At 52.6% G+C, this 21,440-nt stretch overlaps 1 protein-coding gene across 1 annotated transcript in view; it reads right to left on the bottom strand.

Moving 5' to 3' along the window:
* Positions 1-2,113: 2,113 nt before the first annotated feature.
* Kcnc1 (potassium voltage-gated channel subfamily C member 1) overlaps positions 2,114-21,440 on the bottom strand; it is a 41,788-nt gene continuing 22,461 nt past the window's right edge. Inside the window, 3 exon segments of the mRNA NM_012856.2 lie at positions 2,114-3,233; positions 5,165-5,353; positions 12,508-13,441. Coding sequence (NP_036988.1) covers positions 3,169-3,233; positions 5,165-5,353; positions 12,508-13,441 — 1,188 coding nt within the window. The 3' untranslated portion in view covers positions 2,114-3,168.

Here is a 21,440-nt window from a genome sequence, read left to right as displayed (position 1 = left end):
CAATAAGCAGCACCCTCCATGGCCTCTGCATCAGTTCCTGCCTTCAGGTTCCTGTCCTGTGTGAGCTCCTGTCCTGACTTCCTCCGATGATGAACAGTGATATGGACGTGTAAGCTGAATAAACCCTTTCCTCCCCAACTTGCTTTTGAGCGTGGTGTTTCATTGCAGCCGTAGAAACCCTGACTAAGATGGGTAGCGTGGTGCCTAGGGAGTGAATCCAGGCCTGTAACTCAGAATAAGTCCTTTTCACCATGCCCAGGCATCGTCTACTCTGGGTGAGGAGACTTAGTGGTCCTTTGCAGTTAGCCATGGGAGATAGTGGGGATGAGTTGGAGGTGGGTGCTAAGTGTGACTGTCACAGCTTCAGACCTGCCTCCTGATTGGAGCACAGAGGTGGGTGGAGCACAGAGAGGACAGGTAGAGAAGGCTGGTGGGCTTCTGGACAACTAGCCAAGGGGGTATAAACTTCACCCATAAGGCAGCAAAAGTAGGGTTGACCAGCTATGAATCAGGAGAGATCTGGAACAGAACATAAAGTTCTGTCACAGCTGTGACACTCCACGAAGGAGGCAGGAGGTGAAATCCTAAGAGCCCGGGGTTCAGAATCCAGGACTTCTCATCAAGGACCAGCCCCATTAAGTCGTTAGTAGTCCAATATGAACTCTGGAGCTTCCGACCTGGAGTTCAGTTTTCACTGGGCTTTGCAGCTTTGGGCTTGTTGCCCCTTTGTACTTTATTGTCTTGGCTGGAATGTGGGGTGACTGGGTTATTCTGAGCTGGCATTGGGCAGTGTGTGTGAGATGCACCCTACACAGTAGACCCTCGGTGTGGTTCATTCCCGCTCTCTAGGAGGAGCTCCTATAGCCCTGTATTCCAGATGGCTTTGCGTTGTTCAGTAAATTCTCACCTTCCTAGTAGATTCCTGGCTTATGTCAACACTGACCTCAGAGGCCGTTCCACTTGTGTATCCTGAGACTCAGAAGAGGGCAGTGGTTAACCACTCTCAGTTACGGTGGAGCCTGGGTACCAGGAAGTTGAGGCAAGTTGTCAGAGGAGGCGAGAAACACGTAGGTAAAACTTCGCTAACCACCTTCAACATCCCACCAACCCATAGGATCACAGACTCAGGGTGTGCTGGGTGGTGGCAAAGAGACTGAAACCATACAGGGTACTGACACCTTTGTGCTGGTGGCCCTGAGCAGCATGTTGCCAGCTCTGACCTTATCTCTCATCTTAAAATGCTCCAAGATTGACGGCGTAGCCTTTCGGGACTCTTTGCACTGAACAACTCTGGAATCACCAATGGATCAGGGAGGATCAGATCCTCCATTCTACCCCACACCCAAACCTGCAAATGAAGGTTCTGGAACCGACTGTACCCTTTCCTAGGTGTGTAGGCTGAGAGGCCTATTCAGTGAGGCAGTCTCTAGACAAGGCCCTGGGAGCTGGCCAGGGTACCCAGACCTGACAGTCAGGCCCAAGGATAGCCCCATCAGGGAAATACCTCTGGCTGCCCAGGGCAGTGAGTCACTCTGACAAGGCCTCACATAGAGAGCCACCGAGATGAGTCAGAGAACCATAGCAGGTGAGCCCCACAGAGCATGTGCCAGACATTGTCAGGGCTTCGTTACTTCTGAGGTGTTGCTTCCTTCCCTTGACCCAACAGGATCTGCAGCCCTAACCTGCAGGGACAGCATCCTGAGAACCCAGCAGCACCTCAGCTTAGATGACAACAGTCGTAGCCACACCCACTTGGCAGAACAAATGGAGATACAGCTCGGAGGCAGTAAACACTCAACTCACTCCTTCAGATCAAAAGTCAGTTCTTTATTCCCAGGGCCAGGCCCGGGGAGGGAGGGGAGGTTGCTGTCTTTCCAGGAAATGTTGCAGTAAAAGCTCGAGATGTTGCATTTTTTTTTCAACTCAAGCATGTGTTTTTCAAAAATATCATCTTTCCCCCCACCACACGCACTAATTTTAGAATCAGACCAAAGCCAAGCTACTGTCCTCTGTTTCTGTTGGGAAAATACTATATTTATTCGAGATGCAGAAGCGTGTCTCTGCGAGCCTCCGATTGCTTCAGAAAAACAAATCTGCTTTAGACTAGACAGAAACCATGTTACAAAATTTATTTCATGCTCGAATCTCTTTGCATAACATTGGGCATGCAGTTTTTCTTTTTTCTTTTTTTTTCTTTTTTTTTTTTTCTTTGAGCTCTGAAGTACTAAATTGCATACAGTGTCGGTTTTCGCCTTAGTAAAGGTGGAGGGGAGGCGCCCCTCTGGTGGTCCTGAACTGGAGGGACTCTACATCCTGGCTTTAAAATGACATTGGAAAATCCATGTGGTGTAACTATGAACAATTTGTTATGAAACTTGGTCACACTGGAGCTACACACCAAGATGAGAGAATTGACCTAAACTAGCCGCTGTCGGGGTCTTGGGGAGAGGTCCATTGGGTCGCAAGCATGCCAAACGGAGGTGGAAGAGGGTGGCAGTGTGAATTTCCACAATCCTATTCGGAGCATAGTTCTTGGTTTTCCGAGCGAGAGGTGAGCTATGAAGGTGAGGTCAATGTGACCGATGACTGACTGCCTTTTTGGGACCTTTCCTCTGGGTCTCGTGTACAAAAAAGCAATCCACTCCCCTGGCCCCATCCTTAGTCCCTGACCTCCCCCCCCCCCCGCACCCACTCCCGGAAATGTACAGGGTTCTACCAAGCGCCGTCACAGTTTGACTCCGACACTACGTGTCAAAGAATGCTGGAAGAAATAAGAGACTCTTGCTTTTCTCTGGTTCTCGGTGGTGGTTAGAGTGAGCATACAGTCACAGCAGGGGCTGGTGGGGTTGGTTTAGCTGGGTTTTCTGTTTAACTTCATGCAAGTCATGCTAAGGCTCCCCTTGACCCCCCCTCCCCAAATAAAAGGTAACTTCTAAAAAAAAAAAAAAGAAAGAAAAAGAAAATCAAAAGAAAGAAGGGCGAATCCTCTACGGTCAGTTACCGTGGGCCGTAGAAAAAGCTACGTCCGTCTTAGTACAATGCCCGGGGCCACTCGGACTCGTCCGGCAAACCTGCATGGCGTGAATTTACTCTGTCCGAGGGTGAGGAGGGGCTGCAGGTCCACCCAGATGCTTAATAGCCACCAGTGTCCTCGGCCAAGCCGCCTGGTCAAGTCACTCTCACAGCCTCTGTCGGCATATACTTAGCAATGACAGGGCTTTCTTTGCAAAGATCTGTATGTAGAGAATACAATTAACACTTGAGCTCCTCTTCTCGCTTTCCCCTCCCGCTCGCTCGGTGCTTAGTTGTTAAGGAAGGAGGAGGAGAGACTGAACAGCCGCATGCAGAGGCAGGCAGGTTCTTCTCCAGCTGGCTTGTTTCCCATGCAGCGGACCAGCCTAGCAGCCTCTCTCTCTTCCCTCCTGGGGGGGGAGGACAGGTGAAGTCCCTACTTCTGCTCTGCACCTGCAGACCTAAAGGGCTCCGAATCAGCCAGAGCAAAGCAAGTTCTTGTTGCTATCAGGAGCCATGAGAGCCGGGCTGGATGGATACGGATGGGGCCTTCACCCTTGGTGCCTCCCAAAGAGTCCAGCACCCAAGCCCGGGTGGGTTCTGAGACTGGGGATCACCTATGGATGGGGGTTGTACTTCCTAGAACTACTAAGAAATGGGGGGGGTAGCTTCTGTCCCACATCCCCTCGACTTCTGGAAGCACAGTAGAGACATTCTGTTGTCTTGGGCCACACCGACTGATTCAGCAATCAAGACAAGGAGTCAGGCAGCCCCATGGGACCTTGCTGGGCAGGGCACAACCGTGGAGACAGTTTCTCCCTACTCTTCAGGGTGGCCCCTGCTCCTGGGCATCCTACAGGCTTTACCTGGGAAGAAGCCAGTTGCAAAGAGAGCAGCAGCCCCATCCGTGCCAAGGATGGGGCTCCCGGCAAGGCTGGTAGCCCTCTGCCATGCAGCACCATGCAGGGAGCAGCACACCGCGCTGAGGTCCAGGGGACCTCAGGCAGGGCAAACAAGCAGAGACCAGCCTGAATGAGACAGGTATAACTAAGCCACCACGTGCCACCCGAAGGACTGTCCCTCATCTTGGTGGGGGCTACCTCTCCTCTTCTAGACCTGCCTTTGATTCTCGAAGTCTGTTGTTCCCCTTGTGTCTGACTTGACCATTTCCAACACTAGTGTAGTCGACAGAGACCCGGGACTACACACCAGCGGTTACTTTCAAGGTTTTGACTCCCCTCTGGCCCGCCCTGCTCCCTGTCGTTGGGTGTCTGTGTGAGCGTGAGGTGCACAGGAACATGCATGGACTTCCCAGCTAGTCTGATGCCCTGAGAAAGGCCCAGGCCAGTGCCTGCAGCCCTATGTGGAGTGTTCTGAACTCCTCCCCAGGCAGCCCGTGCTAAACCTCTCCAAATCCCAGCTGTAAGAACACCGCTGGCCAGAGCTTTCACCCGCCACAAGGGGGTGCTGACTACCCCTGGGGCAGTAATAATGAGCTCTGGCCATGGAAAGAGCTATACAAGTTCTGTTGACATACCTCATCTTGGCAAGTTCTCTGTCTGCCACTCCTCATATTCTGGCTAGCACACAGCTTACCTCTGCAAGCATAGTGACCTAATCGCCCAGTTCCTAAGCCACCTTTCTCTGAAGCCTCTCTTCCCACTGCCCTGCCGTTTCTCTTTAAAGGATACTTCTTCCATAGACGAACTTTAGACTAAACTCGCAGGATGTGGCTAAGCTGAATAGTCCTCCACAACTAGAGGCTAGGAGAGAACACTTTACCTTTAGGACGTGTTCTGCCCCATGGGAGAAATCTGAGGGAGCTGAGCCTCCCCCTGTCTCCTTGAGTACCCCCTTGCCTTGGGCTTACAGACCACGGTCGTCAACTCTGGCCAAGACCCTTCCTACCACTTAGCTGAATACCAGCCTGCAGCTGCCTGGCCCTCAGCTTCTCTCTGCCAGCTTGCTTCCATGCCCCTTGGAGAAAGAACTCTGACCTCTAGAGGCCAACCTCCAGGGGGACTTCCCCCCATTACCCCTTCAGTGTGCCTACCTACCCCTCAGCACCCCTTGCCCGCCGCCCTACCCACCCATCTGCGGGAGCGCAAGGCGGGCCCGGCCAATGCAGAGAGCTCCGAGATCCTCTACATACCCTTTCTCATTCCTCCACCAGGCGGGCACGCGTACTCCCCGGTTGATAAGAGGAAGCAGGGTCCGTATCTCTCGCGGGTGCCCGAGCGGGTAAAGGGCAGGCCCTCATCGGGAGTGAGGGCCTGGTCTATGTGGGGGCAGTCTTCGTTCGCCAGCGCGGCCTTCGCCACCTCCCCATTCAGTTTGGAATCTTCAAACATATAAGCAGAAGCTATTGAGACACTGAAAACCATTTAGTGAGAGGGGGTGACAGGCCGAAGGTGGGGCATTCGACAAACGACTTCTCGTTCCTGAGGCAAGAACAGTGGGTGGTCCATGGAGGAGGGTGCAAGGCTGGGGTGGGCTACTGACGATGTAGGGAAGAGAGAGAGAGAAAGAGAGGGAGAGAGACTCCTAGGTTTGCTCAAAGTTTGCAAAAAGATGAATTGGTGATGGGCCTGGCGTGTGGTGCTGGGGGCAGGCCCAGGGCCCAAGGCAGCGTTAATGAGACAGAATGATATGGTGTATTCATGGGGAGAGGATCAGACACACAGCTCAGGGAGAAGATAGACAGACAGACAGACACCCAGAAGGGCAGCCTTTCAGACCCCTCTGCTTTAACCAGCACCAGGCTGCTTCCCAGCAACATTCAGACCCCACCTGACCTCCTCCACTCCTGCCCACGCAGCTCCCATTTTATCCTTTGGTTCCTGGAATATCCCCTCCCCCAAGTCTGATCACTCAGCTTGCCACCCACCACTCTAGGTAGGACCCAACTTGACCATTCAGATGCCCCTGGCTTCTTCTCTGTCCCCACAAGGACCAAATCTGGTACCTCTATGACTTTATCCCATACAGACAAAGCTTACTCATACCTTCTATCCTGTCCCGACGGGGACATGGTCTGGTCCCTTGGATATGCCTTCCCCCCTATAGACTAGCCTGGACATGCATTTTACACTGTCCCCCAAACAAACCTTATTTTACCATGCTTATGCTCCAGAAAGACTAGACTGGCCACACCTCTGTTCTGTCCTTACAGGAACCCAATCTGGTCCCTCTGAGACTGTACTCCATACAGACAGCTTGATCACACAGCCCTCTGAAACTTTGTCCTATACACAGACAAGCGCTGGCCACACCATACTGTCTCCAAAGACCCAACCATGTCCCTTCCATCTCACGTGCCCTGCACAGACTAGGCCTGGTCATACATTTCATTGCCCCCATAGGGACACAACCTGATTGCTCTACCCCATCATTCCTGCAGATTAGCCTCCAGTGTCACCCCACAGACCCGATCAGACCGTCCCATCTGCTCTGTCCCCATGCAGACATACACGGCTGCCCACACACACCAAGGAGCGCTTCCACAGACCACGCCAGGGGACCCGGTCGCTTGCACAACAAAGACATAGGTATGTGCATGAGACTGCGATCGCTGGACAGCGATGTGGAAGGGGCTCACATTCCCGTCCTTTCCACCAGCATCGCTGGCAAAGCAGAGCAAATGGATGTGCGGGAGACGACAGACTCTGATGGCCTTGGATGGGGGAATTTTTGAGGCTTGGCTTCTGCAGTAGCTTAAGAAGGAACCTGGAAAGGGGTCTCAGGGGAACATATATGTTGGGGGCTGGGGGCTAAATGTGGCCACAGCCAAGCACCCTGGCCCTCCTAACTTCAAGAGCAAAGATTTGGAGACCTTCAGCACCTGGCAGTGGTGGCTCTGACTGAGCTTTGTCCATCATCTCTGTCCCTCTTGGGGACACTGCTAGGGTAAAACCCAGTCGAGCACTGCACCTATGGGGGAAGCCTCATGGGAGAGCCCTCTGGTGAGGGAAGAAAGCAACCTGGGGGATGTACTAGGGGAGGCTCTCTGAAAGAAAGCTACAGGAGACTCCCAGCTCTGTCTGACCCTCTCCCATGATCCTGGTGACATCGTATGACTACATTCAGGAGTGATCCTTCCGTGTGCACGCACACATGGCATGCACGTGAGTGGGATCGCCACCCGTGGACATCAATAGCACTAAAAAGAGGCAGTCAGTCAAAAGAGAAATGGACCAATCAGGTTTATTCGTAAAGCAAATCCAAAAAAAAAAAAAAAAGGTTTCCCATCATAATTTTGGAACTTAAAAAAGTCTGTCGTACAAGACGGCAAGGCATTTCACGTACAGTGCATTCCTTGAAGATCCCAGGGCCTTCGATCCTGATTGACTCTGAACCAGAAAGGCCAGTTACTACTAGGGAAACTCTGGCACCATGTGACAAGCTGGGGTCTGCCTAGCATACGGGGCATGTCTGTGGGACACATATGTGCCCGCAGACATGCGTATTCTCCCTTACGTTCCATTTGGCTCTTGTCTCCCTCGTGGAGGGTTTGTGGGCTGGAGGAGGATGCTGGCGAGATGAGGGTGTGGCATGGTGGGGAAGGGAGGGTTGGAAGCTGGGGTCCATGTACCTATATGGGGGAGATTGGTGGCTTCCAAGAGCATCTTCTCCAGCCGACAAAGATGCTCTTGAGTGGGTGTCCACAGCCCGCTCTTCTTGTCCAGAGAAGGGTCAAACAGTGACTGCTCTTTCCTGTCTCTGCCTCAATAGAGACAGTGCAGTCTGAGATCCCCTCCTCTGGCCCTGGGTCTCTGCCTACCCGTCTCCTGCCCCTGGGGCTCCCACCTTAAACTGTAAAGAGTTTGAAAGTGGGGCAGTCTCTCTGGGGGGCCAGGGGCAAGGGGCAACCATCTGGGATCGAGGGGAACAGGATGACAGTCAGGTTCCAAGATAACCCTGGAACCTGTGTTTTCTTTCAGTCTCAACCTTGAACAGGGGTCTATGGCCGAGTGGCTGATTTTTTTTTATCTGCAATTGAAGGTGCTCTCAGCAACCAGGCCATTCACTTCTTGTCCCAAACTCTAGTGCAGATGGCCAGAAGAGAGAATAACCAAAGAGGGTCAAGTGTCCAAACCATGAGAAAGCTCAGAGTCCCCGCCTACCTGCCCATCTCTCCTGACAGCTAGGTTTCCTACTCGCTTTCAGAGAGCTGGGCCTGCCTCCTTAGCCCAGAGCCCCAGGACACCGTCCCCCCAGGCCTGCGATGATGGAATGGTGACATGGTCAGTGTCTCAGAGATGGTTTCCAGGCTTTGAAATGAACTGAGATGAACGACTGTGAGAGGGTCATTTTTTTAAAACTTTGGAGCAAGGAGAACCTATGTGACCAGGCCCTCTGTCAGTAGGCTGGCTCTTCGGACATCTCTAGACTCTTCTGATGTACTTACTGTTCACACCAGCAGCGGGCGCCACCAGGCGCACGCAGGACTGGATTAGGATTACGTGGGCTGGGCATTGCCTTGGGTTTGTCCCAAAGGGGTCTGCCCACGGACTGCTAGGACTCAGGGGAAAACATCCCAGGCTAAAGAGGGACAAACCCGTGAGAGGCACGGCCATGGGAACCAGCACGCCCATGCAATAAAACACAGAAAGAGAGACATGATTAGTGGGAGGGAGGGAGGGAGAAGAGAGAGGAGAGAGGAGAGAGGAGAGAGGAGAGAGAGAGAGAGAGAGAGAGAGAGAGAGAGAGAGAGAGAGAGAGAATATGAACAACACAGAAAAGAACACCCATGCCTGGCCTTCAAGGTCATCTCATTTCTCTTCAGATCTCCCTTTACCCATTGGCCAGTGCAAACTCCATCCTGGGTCCATGTTGCCAGGCCTACCTTGATGCTGGATTCTCTCTGGCCACCTGTCCTACTCCATCAATTCTGCCCCCAATTTTGCCACCTTCCCCACCACCCCACAGTCTAGCACTAGTCCCAGGGAGCCACTGTAGCCTAAGAGAGGACAGCTGGAGGGCCCAGCAATAAGGGTTTTGGATTCTGGTGCTCAGAAAAGAAACTACTTGCCCAAAGGCCACCTGAGGCTGTGGCAGTAGCTCCTGCGGGCGGGTGGGCGGCGGGAGTGGGGCGTCTCTGATACTGAGCTTTGGTTCTACACCCACAGGCAGGATAGGAGCCAAACCTGCCTCCTGTATCCCTCTGTGTCCCTTAACCGGGGACCTGTAACCCTGGGACCCCACACCACAAAGGTCTGACTCATCGCAGGAGCAAAGATAAGACGCACAAGAAGACATGGCAGGACAGAGGGGACAGCAGACACTCCAAGCTGCCCAGAGTAAGCGGTTGGCCCCACTATAAGCAGGGGTGCGTGGTGCGGGGGGGGGGACTCCTTCTGGGAGGACAGCAGGGAGCTCAGTCCCTGACAATCCTTCCCCATGCCTCCCAGGTCATGGCCAGGTGAGACCTGAACCCTTGGCAGCTCCTCAGGACAAGATCCCACAAATATTGAGGCCACTCAAGCCATGGCCCAAAGAAAGAGATCACAACATCCCTGGGGACAGACAGACAGACAGACAGAGGCTTCACTGAGAGGTGGAAGTTAGGAGCTGCTGGCACAGCTGGAGCCCAGCATTCTAGCTCAGTCCCTATCCCAAGAGTTAGAAATGAAACTAGAGAAAGCTCTGTTTGGGGATTTGCTTGACTGCCTCTGCTGAAGGACCCTACTGGACCTCATCTCATCTCCCACATTCCCATCGGGCCTAGTCGCTACCCATCCATCTGCTTCCTTACTCTCTGACTTCTTCCAGCTCATGCCCATCCAGCTGTAGAAGAAATAAAGGGGTTAACCAGGAAGGGAGCCTGTGGTATTGGGTGGGTGAAGACGAGCTCTGGGGGCTTCATATGCTCCCCCAGTAAATAACCCTGGTCTCATACACCAGCATCTGAGGTGAGCAGTGTTTCTGGTGAAAGACAAGGCTAAAGGTGGGACTGGAATCTCAGAGCCGAGGGGTTGGAGAGCTGAACATCAGAACAGCACCAAAACGGCAAGGGAAAGAGGCGTGTGCGTGTGCGTGCATGTGTGTGTGTGTGCATTTGTGTGTGTGCATGTGTGTGTTAGAAAGATGAAACTTGACCTCAGAGAGCTAATCATAAGACTGCCCAAACCAGAGATCTCCGAATTCCTGAAACCTGGGCAAGGATGAGGTGTCTCCCAGGCAGGACTGCTAAGGCTCAGCAAGGCTAAGGAACCCAGAGGAAATTTTCTAGGAATTCGTAGGCTTTGTAGCTCTGCTGCCACATGAGGAAAGGGCTACCGTCCTTAGGATTAGCTCTGTGTGTGTGTGTGTGTGTGTGTGTGTGTGTGTGTGTCTGTGTGTGTGTCTGTGTGTGTCTCTGTGTGTGTCTGTGTGTGTCTGTGTGTGTGTCTGTGTGTGTGTATGACTGTGTGTGTGTATGACTGTGTGTGTGTGTGTCTCTGTGTGTGTGTGTGTGTGTGTGTGTGTGTGTGTGTGTGTTGTCCCCAGAACATGGATAATAATGTCACTGTCTGGGTGTGCAGAGGAATCCGGCTAGAGTGAGCCAAGATCATCAATGGACTGACCTGGGGCTCCATTTTAGAGCACCAAATCCTGACTGACACAGTGTTGGGGAAGGTGAGTCAGAAGGGCCGAGGAGGGTCATGTGATAACCCTCAGGCTGAGCACTTCCTGCTGGGGCCCACAGTGGACCTGCGGAGAGGGTAGGCCATCCAGAGCTGGGGAAACTGTCCTCGCCCTGGTAGTGGCTCCTGGGGTAAAATGGCCAGCTAACTCAAAACAGAAGGATAGGCCTGGGGCTTCCCAAAAACAGAGACATGGCTTGATCAGGAGCCTATCTCTACCTCAGGGCCCCCGTCTTCCCTACCCCAAGGTCGAACACAAGCTACATTTTGCTTATGTACCTGCAGGAATCTCAAGAAGGAGAGGGAAAGGGATGGGTGAGAGGACTGGACAAAGAAGTAGGACTTGGGGCATAGCTTAGGCTGCCCCAGCCAGTAGGATAAAGGACTGGGGTGGGAGGGGGAACCCAATAGCACACCAGCAGCGAAGGATATCAATCATCCACTGAGAGAGGCAGCCCAAGGAAAGGGAGCCGTCCTCACCTGAGGCTGAGCTACCTTGCAGCCCCCTGCCAGACCCAGGCATGGGGTGCTCTTCACAGACTAAACGCATCGAACAGCACACATCAACCCCACACTCACCCGGTACCTCTGAGCTCAGTGCCGTCCTTCTTCTCTGGATCATCTGTTCCTTGGAGACCCCTGTCTCCTCAGAGTTAAGTCAATGGGATTCCATGGGTAGAGGTAGACTATGGGTTTTCATCTTCAGACCAGAGCCCCATGGTCAACTTTATGTGCTATGCGCAGGTTCTCATAAAACTGAGATAGTCCCATAATGAGCCACTAGCCATGGAATATGAGAATATATCCCTCGGTGACTAGTATTGTTTTACCCCCGCCCCCACCCCCACCCCCATCTCCCAGTGAATGTGTGGGTAAGTGGTTGGGATGTCTTATATTGCTGCTGCTGCTGCTGCTGCTGCTGCTGCTGCTGCTGCTGCTGCTGCTGCTGCTGCTGCTGCTGCTGCTGCTGCTGCTACAGTCCCTACTGCTAGGTGTGGGGACGACTCTCAGTGGTGGGAGGTTGTTGCTGGTCCATAATGCTTTCGTCTAAGCTGCCCGGGATGTGGCCCCTCTCTAGTCTTTTGCTCACCAGCCGCTTCTATCAGAAGGTCACCAGAAACTCCCACTGGACCATCAACCCAAACAGACAACGTGAAAGCCAGAGTCACTCCAACAGGTTCCTAAAGATAAATGCTAAACTCTACAGTAGTGGCAGAGAATGAGTTGGTTCGGCATGCTATGGGGTGAGTAAGCTTGTCGTGGAAGGCTAGGGGCGACTCCTAGCAGAGACCTGGAGCTGGGTAGCGGGCCAGCGTCAGGGCAGGAATCTACTCAGCTAAAGAGACAGGTTCTGCCAGGGCTGAGAATCCTGGCTACCGCCTTTTTTCAGGGACCCAGCTGCCAGACCTCACGTACCACTCTGCCAGTCTACACAACCTGAAGGCACGCATGTTAAAGACCAGACCAAAAGGCTGTATGGTGTCCCACTCCCTCTGTCCCTGCCTACCACTGGGTTAGTAGCCTGCCAAAGACTTGTGCCTGACTCCTTCCAACCAAGCAGCAGCCTCTAGGCTTCTGCTAAGAGAGTCCTCAGCAAGCTTCCTTGGGGTCGTCTCTTCAGAACTCATGAGACCAACCACATCAACCTCCTTACCCAGGGCCACCAATGAGGTTCCTCTAGCAAGCTCTTGCCTTCCAAATTTGGCCGCCCAGCATCTCCCTGGGGGTCCCAGGCTCCACACCTCAAGATTGGGCACAGGGTCCTGGGTCGCCCGTGGAACTAAGGAAGCAGTCTGACTGAATCTGGAATCATTGCTACAGGGGGCAGAGATGAAAGGTCAGATTGACATGCCTCTAAGAGGTTTCCTACCTGCTCTGTTAATTTCTAAAATTTCTTCCTGGGCCAGCGGACATGTGTCACTCTGAGTACTGTGGTGTGGAGAGTTTACGACAGATTTACAATAATTGGGAGATCCCAGCTGTGGTGGCCGCGGAATATGCTTCTTTTTTTTCTTTGGTAGTTTCTGCTTAGCCATGGCTAAAGAGTAGTACATCCCAAAATTGTTCACGATGACGGGCACCGGCATGGCAATGGTCAGCACACCAGCCAGGGCGCACAGTGCTCCCACCAACATCCCAGACCACGTCTGAGGATACATGTCTCCATAGCCCAGTGTCGTCATGGTGACCACAGCCCACCAGAAGCCGATGGGGATATTTTTAAAGTGTGTGTGTTCGCTGGCGCTGGGGTCATTGGGCTGTGCCCCTATCCTCTCAGCATAGTAGATCATGGTGGCAAAGATGAGCACACCCAGGGCCAGGAAGATGATAAGCAGCAGGAACTCGTTGGTGCTGGCACGGAGCGTGTGGCCCAGGACCCGCAGGCCCACAAAATGGCGGGTCAGCTTGAAGATACGGAGGATGCGCACGAAGCGCACGACGCGCAGGAAGCCTAGCACGTCCTTGGCAGCTTTGGAGGACAGGCCACTTAGGCCCACCTCCAGGTAGAAGGGGAGGATGGCCACGAAGTCAATGATATTGAGGGAGTTCTTGATGAACTCCACCTTGTTGGGACAGAAGACAACACGCATGAGGAACTCGAAGGTGAACCAGACCACGCAGACACCCTCGATGTAGGTGAGGAAGGCCTCCGTCTCCGCTTCCCGGTAGTACCGCACTTGTGTGCCATTTCGAACGTTCTCAATTTCTGTCTTGTTCACGATGGGGTTGAAGCGCTCGTGGGTCTCCAGACAGAAGGTTGTGATGGAGACCAGGATGAAGAAGAGGGAGGCAAAGGCCACGTACTGTGGGTGAGAAACACAGGGTGTCAGAGTAAAGGTTTCCCATTCAGAGTGGAAAAACCTGGAGTGCCTTGCAGGTCCAGGCAGGGTGCCATATCAGGGGCAGGCAAAGCACAGAGCCCCTTCACTCCAACACAACCTAAGAGGACATGCCACGTTATCCTCCTCAGAGCCTGGGGGGCGGGGCTGGGGTAGGTGCTGCTGCTGAGCCTGGATGGCAAAGCCTGCATCCTTGTTCACTTATGGCTCCTTCCTGGCTGCCGGTCAAACGGGGATGCCGTAGGGTCCAGTGGAGCCACAAAGGAGAAGGAGCCTGGCTCCGTTAGGGTTGACTGTCACTAAATACAAATACTCTCATGAGAAACAAAAACAACAGGGAAAAAAAATCCTCAAGAGTTTGTACTGTGTTAAGCCACTGAAATCTGAGGTGTTTGTCATGCTTGGCTACACTGACTGTGACTCTGGGGCTGGCATGTACAGAGAAGTACAAGGAAACCGCTCTACTGGAATCCGACTCCCAGAGGATTCCCGGGAGAATTCTATTTCCTTTGACTCCCGTCTGTTTACTTGAAGAGTGCCCCCACCCACCCCAATCAGCAGCAGATTGCTTTAGCCTTAGTGTGGGTGGACACAGGTACCCTTCCTCTATTCCAGGGGTGTGCTCTAGGAGTCCCTGTATTGCTTGGTTGGGTTAACCAAGACTATGGGGCCTGGAGCCCAACTTGGCAAAGGATCTGGGTTCCAAGAAATAAGTGGCTCTTCCTAACCATGTTCTGGGCTGCAGGTAGGGAGGAGGAGAAGAACAGGAAAGAGAGCACTTTAGGACACCAGCAGTCTTATGGGGTCACGTCGCATGCTACCTGAGCCCACAGACAGGAAAGAGACTGGGTAAGCTGCTTGTTACGGTGCGCCGGCTTCCTGTTGGTTTGATAGCAATGAGATTCTCAGAACCTTTGCTCATGGAATGCTCTCAGACACAACCCATTTGCAGCCTTCCTCCCTTGCTTCCCCCTTTCCTTCCTTCTGCTCTCCCTTCTGTGCACCTACCCATTTTTCTTTTGTTCACACACCCATCTAGCTATCCACTCATTCTTTCTTCCTTCTATCCTTTCCCTCCCTTTCTTCTATTCAAACCATCTCCCTACTTCCTTCTTTTGTTCCTCCCTCTTTCCTTTCCCCCACGTGTCCACTACCCGCAGCCTTTGGTTCCCCTATCCATCCTTTCTTCCTGACACTCTTCACCAAGCATCAGCACAGAGATAAGGCTTCTCTCCACTTCTCAGAGAGCTCCCTGTTCAGCTCAGGAGGAGACATACAGGGACCCCCTGCAAGGCAGTGGGTTGAAACTATTAGCCCCTCCACCCCTTGAGGCATGTGGGGGTTGGGCGGAGAAGAGGTCTTCTGACGCCGGGAAGCTCTTCTCTCGGGATCCAGCTCTTCCAGACCTGGGATGCATGGAAGATAAACCAGGAAAGCAAAGGAGAGGCAAAAAAAGAGAGTCACCCTCCTCCAACCCCAGTTCACACAGCTCTACAGCCTTTCCCAAGTCACCATGTCCTTGGAACAAAAATGCACATCCTTATCTGCTATGCATTTGGACCTGGACCCCTCCCTGCACCTCCCTCAGAGCTTGTCCTTCACAGAGGACAGGCCAACCCCCCCAGCAGTGACCCCTGCCACAGCCTTTTCCTCTCTATCTCTCTCAACAGGGCCACTGCTGTCTAAGCTGGCTCTAAGCTTCAGTCTTTACAACACAGATACTGGTCCCCAGAGCTGCCCATGCCAGCTGCCACATCACCCACAGGGAAAAGCCCAGAGTCCCCAGCCTGGCACATCAGAATCACCGTGCCCTGGCTACGCTTGATTTCTCGGGGTTCTCACCCTACACGTACCCAGTGTGTTTGCCACGTGTGCCTCCATGGCATTCTGACCAGAATGTCTCACCACCATTGTGATTGGTTCCTTCTTCCTGAGAGACTCTGGCCATACACACTCTGTGCGGAAAATCCCATGCATCCTCGGTGCCCCGTTAATAGCCCTTCCCCTGGGTGAGGCTCCCACTGGCAGCTGTGGTACTTGGGAGGCAGTTTGCCAAACGCTCCTCAAGGAATCTCTACAACCACCCGGGGAGGCCGCGAGTCTGTCTCCAGCGAGCGATGGCTCGTTAGTGTTTGCAAAGGCTCAGGAGAATAGCTCAGACAGGGCATTGATCTCCCAGGAGTCCCATAAGCCTTCAGAGATCTCTCATTTGTCCACTCAGAATACTGATCTTTATAGGGTCGTGGGGGTCCGGGGAAAGGTCAGATCTTATTAAGATTAGCGTAGGAAGGCTGAGCAGGTGGCTTGCTTGGTAAAATGTTTGCCTTGCAAGCATGGGTCCCGGAATTCACCCCCAGAACCTGTATTTAAAATAAAAGTTGGAGGTGGAGAGGTGGTTCAGCATTTAAGACCACTTGGCTTCTCTTTCAAGAACCTAGACTCAATCCCCAGAACTCATGTGGTGGCTCGCAGCATCTCTAACTTCAGGTCTAGAGAACCCAGCGGCCTCCACAGGTACCAGGTATGCCTGTGGTGCACATCCATACACGCAGATAGACACACATATGCAGACGGACACTCGCACACATGAAATACAGCTGAAGTAAATCATTAACAAGGACAACAAGAGTCAAATGTGGTGGCGGGCGCTTGTAATCCCAGAGCAGAGGGGCAGAGACAGGTGGGACTCTGGAGCTCACTGGCCAATTGCTAAGAGGCTTGAGGGTGGGAAGCAAGAGCCAGACTAGAGCCAGATAGAAAGACTCTGTCAGGCGAGAGCTCTGATAGACTGACATCTGTCCTCTTAGTATCTGCTATCACAAGGCCAAACCACCACCAAGCAAGTACAGGGCCCCAAAGACCTCTGGGTCCATGTGGATCCTTTCTGGGCTGTGGGAGAAGCAACTTCTGGAGCGCTGAGGCACCGCAGTGTTCCATTAAGCTTAGAGGCTAGCAGGCCAGCCAAAGTCAAAACAGCCCCTCCCTCTGCCAGAAGCAAGATTGGGAGGAGAGCGGAAAAACTACCAAAGTTCCAGGACCTACTATGTGAACCATCTTGGTAGAACAGGCAGTCTTATCCCTACTGTGTCTAAAAGGAAAAGCAGGAACAGAGGTTTGGGGACCAAGCCGATGGCTTCAAAGAGTGTAAGGTAGTTGAGACAGAGGCCCAGCTTCCTCAACTCAGACAAAAATCTCTCTCACCATCAAGCTGTCTGAGCTTTGCTGAGAAGCCAGCCCTGGATTGGATGTTGACTATGGCCCCCCTCTTCCCAGACCCCCTAAGATGTGACTGATGAAGGGCAGAGGTGACTAGATCCAACTAGACGTGATTGTGGCCACACCTGTGTGGATCCTAGGTCTTGGTACCCAGACCCTGGAGCAGAAGCAGCCCTTTGAGGATGGACCAGTGATGAGAGCATCCTTGTGTGGTCCAGCCTACATCCTATGTAGCTTTCAGCCTTTGATGAGCCCCTGGTAGAAAAGACCTCATAGTATTCAGCATTCAGAGAGCATAGCTAAGACCAGGGTGTGGTGGGGTATGGGGAGGGTTGACACACACACAAGCGTGGTGATCATTGATCCCAGACAAAGAGGCAAGCCCTCCCTCATAGGCCCAAGGTAGCAAGTTTCAGAGGAATGCTGGGGTTGTCATCCACAGGGCAAGCATTGGGACCTGTGTGCCCTATATGAACTGTGTGCCGAGTCACCCACAGACCATAGTACTTAATAACCCAGCGTACACACTTACCTGATGTCCTAAGCTCAGACACGAGTGCATGGATGTAGAGAATCTAGCTCAGTGCCTGGACCACACACAGAAGACAGGAGCCAACCCACAGAGGCCTCAACATAGTATGCTACCTCACACCGGCCTGGCACACTCTGGTATACATGCACAGACAACTCATGTGCACATGGAGTAGTGTGCACATGGAGTAGTGGTGGAACCACATAGCATACAATCCCCATTCCTACCCCTCTTCGAGGACACACACACACACACACACACACACACACACACACACACACACACTTCGACCCCCTCTGGCACCCTCCTGGCAATTTCCGCTCAGCCCTCTGCCTGTCTTCACCTCATCCCCACTAGGGGGCGACTGACTTTCCCACAGGCAGCTCCAGCCTGTGTTGCCTCTCTGCCCCCTCAGTCTTCCCTGCCACCCTCAGACTGCCATTCCTGTGATGTTGGCTCCTTTATCCAGCCCTTTCCCAGAGCAGCTGGGGCCCACCATGGTCAGGATCAGGTCAGCTGATCCCTCCTGAGTCTGTGATGTGAGGATGAAGAGCTCTGTCAGGTAGCCCAGAGGTGGCTGTCTCCTAACGGCTACCCCAACGAGGTGGCTGCCTTGTAAAATTCAGGACACTCAACTGCAACTGTTTGACCGTGCTACACAAACACAAGCTGGTAGTTTCTGGCTCTTTTTATATTTTTTTTTCCCCCAGAACCAAATCACAAACCATGAGACCCACCAATTGTGTTCTGGAAAGTGGTAGCCATAGCAACAGAGCAAGGCATCCCATTTCTATGGTAACCGGGATAGTGAGGCTGTTGGCTGTAAAGTCAGACAAACCTACTAGGGATCTGTTGACTTAAGATGTTTTAGAAATCACCAAGTTATTTTTATCACAGCCCCACCCCTGAAACCATAAATTAGAAAGGCAACCTACTATCTATTGAAATGACCAATATGTGCTATGACTTCCACTTATGAATTATTTATACCACGCTTGCCTTTAGAAAATTGTGCTTGCCTTTCAGAGCTGTTCAGGGGTTCACCGTGGGGATTTGTGTTCCTACCATCTGCATTTCAGGAACAAGGTCTGGTTGGAACACGCTACGGGGACTGACAGGATGCTCGGCCACTCGCTGTGTGACCTTGACCAGTCTCCTGTCGCTCCACTATGAAAGTGAAAGCTAGACTTGGTCTCTTTTAGAGGGGGATCAGGGTTGCAGGTAATAGGAGCCCACGATGGCTAACCAGGCCCATGGTCCAGGCTTCAGGCGCGCAGAAATTGCAGCTCAGGTTTTCTGCCTAATGGAATCCGCCCCACGATGGTGCACAACACCCATCGAAGTCAGTGATGCAGAGCAGACAGGACAGACAATTGTCTTAAATAAATTGTCAGTTGAGTTGGGTTTAGAAACTGAATTAGTCTCATCTAGACTTCTTTAGCTTGGGTACACACGCAGTGTACAGGGCTACAGCGTTCGAGAGCTCAAATTCTTTCTGTTTTGTTTTATCTATAGCCTCGAGCACTAAGCCCAGAGAGGTCCCAATGCTCTGCTTGGGTCCTGACGCCCTCTCCTGCTCCCTACTCCTCCCCTGCTGCTGGCACTGCTCAGGGAGCAGTAGGCGGAAGGAGCTCCCTGCAGGGCTCTGAGGTGGTATGAGCTGGAGTGTGTGTGTGCACGGCAGAGTGTGCCCGCGGGAGCCTGTTTAGAAAGTCTGTGTGTTGGGAAAGGCATCCAGGGAAGTACGTGTAACTTCGGAGAAGGTTGTGTGCCTGGTGAAAATGTCACCAGTGTATGTGAATTCTCTCTAGGCTCAGGGAGAATTAAGTGGTGGCTGTGTGCAGTGTATAATCCCTGTGTGTTGGAGAAGACATGTGTGAGGTACATGGATACATCTATGTGCTATTGAACGGATGTGTGTGTGTGTGTGTGTATGTGTGTGTGTATATATGTGTGTGGGTGTGGGTGTGTGCACACATACACCTGGAGGTGTACATAAGTATGATATGTGCATGAGTGTATCATATATGGCTCATGTGTTATCTATGGTATGTTTGTGTGCAAGGGGGAGGAATGTTCAAGAATAAGTGTGTGCACGTATGGGTTGTAGTGTGTATGTACATGGGATAGACCATCTCCTCGAGAGGTCAGACTGAGGCTGCTATGTCAATGACCAAGTGGAGATCCAGCTGAGAATCCACTTTTCCACACCAGAAATGGTCACTCACACACCAGTCCAAGAAAGAAGAGACCAGACGAGTAGGAGTGGAGGAAGGCCCTGGAGCCAACCCAGAGGAGAGGGATGGCTGAGCACAGTGCAGAATCTTTTTCTGAGCACTTGGTCCACACACGCCAGGATTCTCCATCCAGAGCTGGGCCAAGATCAGCAAAGGTAGTGCTTAGGCCTCATAGAAGTCAGAAGCCAGGACAGACACCACGCCCTTATGGCCCTACCCTTGGTCACACCCCAACAGGCCACAGTGACAAAGGTGCTGCAGAGTCCTAAGGTGGCGGAAGCTGTCGTCTGTTTTCCTCTCAGATGAATCTTGTACTTCCACCCTTTGGGCTTCATTAAATCATAGCATGCATAAATCCTTCAAAGGCCATTTCCACCCATACTCTGACCGTCATGCCATTGAGCCTATGGTGTCTTGACCTGACTTCTACTCTGAACTGTAGAAATGGATTAGAAACTTGAGACACTGAGGCAGAGGTGACTTGTAAGGTCTTCTGTGAAAAGCCACCCTTTGTGCAGGAATGCAGACGGAGGCACAGCCGGGAACTCGAGCTGCCTAAGGCAGAGGGACTCTTGAAAAGAGCAGAGACCCACGATGCCTGAGGGGTCATATGAGGCTCTGGCATGGGGTTCGTATCACAACGAGCTCTGAGACTTTGCTCAGGCAATGCCCTAGCATGCCTCCCTCTTCCAAGCCTTTTGGTTCCAAGGGCCCCCGCCTTCTCTGCCCTGGGCCAAGAGCAGCTCAGGTCCTTCTGTCAAAGGAGGCAGCAGCTGAGCAGAAATGACATGACCTTGAAGTCAACCAGCCTGGATTTTAGTTCCAGTTCCACTGGGTGGCCTTGGATAGTTCTTTGCTCCTTTGGGGTGTGGGGGGCAATGATGGGACGAGACTGCACACTGGAACTAGTGAGATGTTTTGTCAGATAAGGGCACTTTCCCACCAGGTCTTACAATTTGTGTTTGATCCCTGGGGTACACACAGTTACAGGAGGAAACTGACTCCTTCTGACCTCTACATGCAAGCTATGGCCCACACATGCACATATACCATAAATAAGTATATGCAAAGAGGGGGAGGAGGGTGGTGAGAGAAGGCACTACTGCCAAGAGAAAGCAGGAGCAAAGAGGCATTCAAATGTGTTACCATCCCTGCCCAACCTGCCCAGCTCTACCTGGACCACTCGGCATCAGAGAAGCATAGCAGCTGACAGCCAGAGAAAGGAGGCTATTGATCTGGGGGTCACCAGGGAAACTGAGGCACCAAACACCACCACTATCCCTCAGAGAACCAGGCCTACTCCCAGCCCAAGGTTATTTCCTATCTGGATGAATAGCAGAGTGACCAAGTCATAGAGGAACACAGTCTGATAAGGCTAGCCTTGGACCCTTGTGTGCTTAAGGCACATTGCCTGAGGGACGTTTGACAAGCTAGGGCAAAGGACCCCAGGAGTTAGCAACAAGGAAAAGGGGTGCTCCCAGACTCTGTGGGAGTGTGGACAGAGAGCTGGAGTTAGAGCCCTTTCAAGGAGGAATCTGGTGGGGTGTGGGGAGGGTGGGCAAGAGAAGATGGGACAGGCTCATGTGACTAGGGCGGCAGTGGAGGCTTTGAGGAGACTGAGAAAGCAGATGTATAAATGCGGAGTCCCAAGCCACCCAGGAAGGAGTCTTGGCTCAGCAGGTGTGGACGAGAGCAGAAATATCCTTTTCATTTATGTCCCTGGCCTGGAGGCCCCCAGGTGCACTTGGCATTTGGGGTTCATGAGGCAAGATGAGACTGCCACCTTGCATAGCTCTAATCTGATGTCCCAGGAAGCACAGGAAGGACAGGGAAGCATCTGAGGTAGCAGAGGCCTGGGGATGGCTTCCATCTGGCAGGGTTCGAATCCCAGCTCTGCCACGGACAGTCAGATAACAAGGTGGTGACCTCTGGGAAATTTAGTCCTATGGGCCTCAGATTGGGGCAATGATAAACACAC

The sequence above is a fragment of the Rattus norvegicus genome, chromosome 1 (genome assembly GCF_036323735.1).
Source record: "Rattus norvegicus strain BN/NHsdMcwi chromosome 1, GRCr8, whole genome shotgun sequence".
In the NCBI taxonomy this organism is placed as follows: domain Eukaryota; kingdom Metazoa; phylum Chordata; class Mammalia; order Rodentia; family Muridae; genus Rattus; species Rattus norvegicus.
Note: the sequence above shows the minus strand (reverse complement) of the source record. Positions and strands in the feature narration are given on the sequence as shown.